The 6,312-nt window shown below is 42.4% G+C and overlaps 1 protein-coding gene across 1 annotated transcript in view; it reads right to left on the minus strand.

Annotated features, from left to right (window-relative positions):
* Positions 1–6,312, minus strand: part of LOC107123435 (collagen alpha-6(VI) chain-like) — a 78,324-nt gene that overhangs the window by 29,429 nt on the left and 42,583 nt on the right. Inside the window, 6 exon segments of the mRNA XM_015426681.1 lie at positions 965–997; positions 999–1,019; positions 2,110–2,175; positions 4,418–4,480; positions 5,885–5,938; positions 6,022–6,066. Coding sequence (XP_015282167.1) covers positions 965–997; positions 999–1,019; positions 2,110–2,175; positions 4,418–4,480; positions 5,885–5,938; positions 6,022–6,066 — 282 coding nt within the window.

The raw sequence follows: 6,312 nt of genomic DNA on the forward strand, positions 1-6,312 counted from the left end.
ATAATAATAATAATAATAATAATAGATGCTACCAGTTTATAGCAAGAATATCATTTCAGAAAGTTTGCTGTGTTAGCAGGTTTGCCAGGCATGGCCTGGCAATCAGGGGGAGAAGGGGAAGTGGGGGATTTCCAGGAAGGAGGAGGAGGAGGAGGAGGAGGAGATTGGATCTATACCCCGCCCTTCACTCGGAGTCGCAGAGTGATTTACAATCTCCTTCCCTTCCTCCCCCACAACAGACATCCTGTGTGGTAGGTGGGGCTGAGGGAACTCTTTTGAAAACTGCCCTTGAGAGAACAGCTCTGAGAAAACCTGTGACTGACCCAAGGTCACCCGATAGCTGCATGTGGAGGAGTGGGGACTCAAATCCAGTTCTCCCAGATTAGTGTCTGCGCTCCTAACCACTACACCAAACTGGTTCTCTAGGGAACAGTGTCCCCAGTGCAATGATGTCACATCCAGTGCAACCCAGAAGTATAATTGCTCGGCAGATGGCACTGTAGCATTTGCCCAAAAGTCTATGGCTTAACCATGGAGGTTGAGATGAATGCTAGAGTGTCACCTAGCATGATGATGTCACTTTCAGGTTGTACCAGAAGCAATGTCATCATGCTTGGGATGCCAGTCGTCCCCTCCTCCCATTTCTCCCAGGCCTTTCCTCCTTCCTCCTTCCACCTTCCAACGGGAGCTGAGAGTGGGTGATCTCCTGCCCCCAGCAGGCAACTGGCAACCCTATCTGTTAGTAACAAGATTTTGAGAATGGTTACTAGAAGTTAGGGTTTTCCCCATAATGAGATAGACGTTATGGATTCTGGAGTCCATATCTAGCTTGGAAGCCTCTTATTCTTTGTGTTACTCAGAAAAGTCAGATTTGTTTAAACACTGAGTCTGCACAATTAATGAATTGTTTCTTTACAAGATTTGTATGCTGCTTTTCTGCCAAACCAGGGTATTAATCTCTTACCTCGTTTCCTCTAGGGCCTGCAGGGCCTGCTGAAACCTTTTGGTCCTCTTGCACCCTATGGATGGAGAATTTAATTTCATATTATTATCCTGCAAAAATAATTTTAGTATTTCTCCTTTTCAAACATTTACAAGAATAGATGAACAGCCACATAGGCCACCTTATGGGAAAGCCATAATATACAATATGCAGAAGAATGAGTAAAAAAGCAGAAACTGAGATTAAGAAATGAGTCCAATTGCTACTTTTGTCATATGATGACTATTGCTATCAAACAGTAACTATTGCACATCAGCCCAGCCTTTTGGAGCAATTCCTATTTACATGTCTAAAAGGGAAATGGATCAAAGCAAATGTTTTTATAACTACCATTGCTAACGATAAAGCAAATTTGATTCATCTAATTTCCTTTGTTGCTTCCTTACTCCTCCCCCCACCTCCAAAAAAAGGCCCCCATTATGGATCAGATGACAAATGAGGCACAAGAGAGAAAGATTATTGGCATCATTGTCACCTAGCAGGGGTCATTTCATAGAAAAAGAGGTGCAGGAGCTTATTAGCATAACTCATTAGCATAATTTATTTGCATATGTCACACCCCCTGACATCACCGGAAGTGTGTCAGAAGGTAACACCCACCACTCAGGCTCCACTGGACTGTTTTATTGCTAGCTATTGGGTGGGGACGTGTAGATCTGTCCTCGCAGAGGAGGGAGAGCTTGTACCTGAAGGTGCCACTGGACTGCTTTGGACTGGGGGGCCGGGGGGAGCTCTGCAACTTACCTGGCTGCTTCTCTGACTGAGGGCTGCTGGGAGTAGGAGGGTGGGGCTTGTTGCGTGTGCCTGCCCCCTGGGCTCTGACTGAGGGCTGCTGGGAGTAGGGGGTGGGGCTTGTTGCATGTGCCTGCCGCCTGGGCTCTTTACTGCTGGAGCTCCGCTCCTGTGCGCTCCCGCAGGAAATGACCCCTACTTACTAGTAATACTTCCTTTCTAATCTATGATTAATAATCCTATTTACATCAATTTATCTATTATGCTTTTAGTGGTATTCACAAGCCATCAAGTTTATGACCTGTAAAAAGGGTTGCATTTTTAACACTGAAAACAACTAAGTTGTAAACCAAGTCATAACTAGAAATGGTTACCTTGCTTCCTTGTAACCCCTTGGGGCCAATTGCTCCTGTAATGAGGTTGTCCACGCCAGGATCACCCTTAAAAAAATGATTATTTAGTTTTCATTAAGAAAAAAAAGCAAAGTCAATTCTCACTCTAACTATTCAATAATATGTTGGAGTCACCCAAGGTATCTGTCTTGTGGTTTCCAAACTCCTGGGAAGCAACTTTCTCTTTTCTAGATAGCCATCCCTTCCACCGATTTTTAAGTAAAATTCCAAGTACCATATTCGAGTCCAGGAAATATATTCTCATAGCACTTATTGATAGTCAGTGGAGTTCGAAGATAGTGTTTAAAAATATTCAGTGTTTTCCTGTAGTATGCAACATAGTTTACATAGTTTGAACCATTCATGCCCCATTGGTGCAGTTAGATCAAACAGGTGTATAACTCTCCACAAGTTCCCTATAAAGTGCATGGTCTTTAAGGGTCTTCTGTGATTAGTTAACAACGAAGTAAGGATGTTATGAGACTTCTGGCAAACACCCTACAGCTACATACACACCTACTTTGGATTGGGACAGTGATGCATGGGAGGGAGAAGGGACTCTGACCCATGATTCTTTTTTAACCTGAATAGCTGCATAGGGTTGATACTTGTATCGTCGAGTAAACATGTAGGCACTCTGTATTAGGGCTGCCCTGTCAACCAGTGGGAGATGGACTTCTGTTGCACTGTGTGTCTCCTGCACAATGACATCGCTTGTGGTACAACCCAGAAGAAATGTCATCATGCCAGAGCGCTGCTCTAGCACTCACCCAAAACTCTATTATTTAATCACTGGCAGAGCAATCCTAAACAGGTCTACTTGTAAGTAAATCCCATTTTATTCAATGGTGTTTACTCACTAGGAGTGCTGCCTGAGTTTTTGGGCAAATGCTAGATCATCACCCAGCATGACGACATCATTTCCGGGTCGCACCAGAAGTAACATCATGCCAGGGATGCTAATAGCTTCCCCATTTTGCCTGGGCAGTTACTCTTGCTGCACAGCTGAGTGGTGTCGGGCATCAGGAACTGGGGGCAGAAAATCTCCTGCCCTCAGCAGGAAGCTATCAGCCCTATGCTGTATGTTGCCAGAGTCTTTCCTTATCCCATAACAATAGCAGTTCTTTATAGCTGTGCCAGATCATCGAAATGGCATAGGGGTAGGGGAGGCAGAGTTGCCAATCTCCAGGTAAGGTCTGGTGTTGTCATGGCATTACAACTGATCTCCAGCCTACAGATATTAGTTCCCCTGGAGGAAATAGCAGCTGAGAAGGGAGCACCATATTCATGCTGCTATCCTTCTCCTTCCCAAAGTCTGCTCTCTCCTGGAACTGCCTCCAAATCACAAGGAATTTCCTGAATCAAAACAGGCAACCCTAGAAGGTTAAACCCCTGATCCACGGCCATGATTTGGTACAGGGACCCATGACTATTATTTTTTTTAAATGCCTGAAATCTTTGGACATAGAACTACCAGTACTGTTTGTCCTTTAGTGAGATAATATTTATTTTAAATACTCAGCAGATGTTACATAGATGCTTCAGACTGATAGTCCTCTGTGGAAGATGACTAATTTGTATGACCACACCCAGACAATAATTTGTTTTTTGGGGGAAGACACATAGATGTGAAATGCAATATTTATTTCAAAACACCTTTTTACAAACTTCTGAGGAACTATGAACTTCTACTTTTAATGTATCTCCTGTTACCTTGGGGTAGTTTTAGCATACCTCTCTCTTCAGTAAGGGTTTTTTCCTGTGGCACTGTGGTAGAAATATTCATTCATTCATTCATTCAATTTATACCCCGCCCTCCCTGCCAAAGCAGGCTCAGGGCGGCTTACATAAAATGCATATAAATACAATTAAAATCATTCATATGAACATCTTTGCTGGTAAACTCTTGCAGTAACCAAAATAACCTGCAGATGTTCTGCTGTAGCCTCCTTCTCTTGCTCTAGCTCACAACTTGAATCTTCTAGATCCCCCAACATGCTTTATGAGGCAGGTAGACCTATACAAACTAGATAACCACAGCAGCAGTGCAGTGTTAAAAATATGGATCACATAGGATGTATTTTCACCAGTGATACTCTTTGAGATGGATATCAGATCTCAGTCAAGGCAATGATCTGGCATTCTTACGCCTTAAGACTTCGAAAAATGATAAAATGCCAATGAAGAATAACTGCTGTTACGTAAGAACTTTTTAGCAGATTGCTCATGAGATGTGACAATACAACCAAGTCCTTAATTTACAGTAAATATATTTCTGAAGAAAACTTACAGAATCTCCTTGAAAGCCTTTCGGACCACGTTCACCAGGAAGTCCTCTTGAACCTGTGATGCCCTGAAAATGTTGGAAATGTATGTTGAGTTTGAAAATCCTTTAAATTGGGCCTGTCTCAATTCTTGACTTCTAATACTTCATTTTTAAAAAATTCCCAATTGCTTTTAAATCCAGAGAGTAGGGGATTTACTTTTCCTGTTTATGCTTTTGTGACCTTGAGGACTGACTAATGTAATGTACTTTATGTGGGGGATTCCTTATGTCACCTCAGAGCCATTAGGCTGTCAAGATGATGGATAGAAATAAAATTACGAAGTAAGTAGCAGTTAAAACCAGCAACAGTAATGACATTAAAATGACAGAGATTGCAACCACATCTTGTTTTGCAAGAAGGAATGCAGCTGGTGAGCCACTGAAGTTGGTTAAAGGAACTACACATCACAAAGGAGACTTAGGGTATAGCTACATGATATGGCTGACATATCCCAGGTCATGGGTGCATGACCAGATCAGTGCGCGGACTCTAATCTGGGAGAACCGGGTTTGATTCCCCACTCCTCCACTTGCAGCTGCTGGATGACCTTGGGCAAGCCATAGTTCTGTCAGAGCTGTTCTTGAAAAGAGCAGTTTCTGTTAGAGCTCTCTTGGTCCCACCTACCTCAAAGGGTGTCTGTTGTGGGGAGGGAGAGAGAAAAGAGTCTGTAAGCCCCTCTGAGACTCCAAGTGAAGGGCAGGGTATAAATCCAATCTCTTCTCTCTCTTCTTCTTCTTGTTTGTAATCAACATGCTGCTGACTTTTAACGTAAAATTTCCAGATAGCTTCACCCAGTGGATGTATGTAGATGTTGAATAGTGGGGGGTATAAGATGGAAACCTGCAGAACCCTATAGCTCCAATACCATAGGGTTGAGCAGTAGCCCCACAGATCCACCATCTGATATTGGTCAGCCAGAGAGGAACAGAATCACTGAAGTTCGGTGCCCTGATACCCATCCCAGATAACCAGTTCAACAAGATACAATGTCAATGATTTCAAAAACTGGCCAAAAGTCCAGAAGGATCAGCAGGTTTGAGACCACTTTCTTTCTCCTGAAAAAAGCCATCCAGTAGAATAACCAAATTAGTTTCAGTTCCAAAACCAGATTCAAAAATAGATTAAAATGGGTCTAGATAATTAAAAAAACCCTTTTAATTAGATTTTCACATTGTATACAATTATATGAACGAGGTTTTTTGTTGGCAATAGTAGCAACAATATCAAGTAGCAAATGGGTCTAGGTAATTGTTGCACAGCTACCACTTGCTTGAGCATATTAGCAAAAAAAAAAAGAAGAAGAAGAAGCCAATGTTTGCAGTGGCATTCCAGTTCTCTGAGAATTTGCACAAACATTTTCTCATTCGTGAACTGTCTTCTAATTCCAATCAAATTCAACAGTGAAGCAGTAACTGAATTTGAAATAATACCGGCTGGCCAGGGTCTCCCTTTTCTCCTTTTGGTCCTGGAAGTCCATGTGATCCCTTGATGAGGACAAAAAAGAAAGTTTATTTTATCTATCAAAAGAAAAATGTAGCATGACGGAAGACCAGAAAACATGACTTACCTCTTCTCCGTTAATTCCATCGACACCATCAATCCCATTGTCTCCCTGAGAAAATAAAATCAGGAAATATGAGTTCCATTGTTACCCAGGACAATCATTCTACAGCAATTGCCCAAGAGAGGTGTAGATGTTCCTGCTAAGCTGTGGGGTCTTGGGTGAAAAAAATCTACTTTGTGAGCTACTGGTATTAAAGTTATGAGCAAGCAATATGGCTAGTGCATAAATTAGCTTTGCTCTGGAGCCATCCCTTCCTGAGCTAAGACAAAAAATGTGTGAGCCGGAGGCTGAAAA

The sequence above is a fragment of the Gekko japonicus genome, unplaced genomic scaffold (assembly GCF_001447785.1).
Source record: "Gekko japonicus isolate JY-2015 unplaced genomic scaffold, Gekko_japonicus_V1.1 scaffold2523, whole genome shotgun sequence".
In the NCBI taxonomy this organism is placed as follows: domain Eukaryota; kingdom Metazoa; phylum Chordata; class Lepidosauria; order Squamata; family Gekkonidae; genus Gekko; species Gekko japonicus.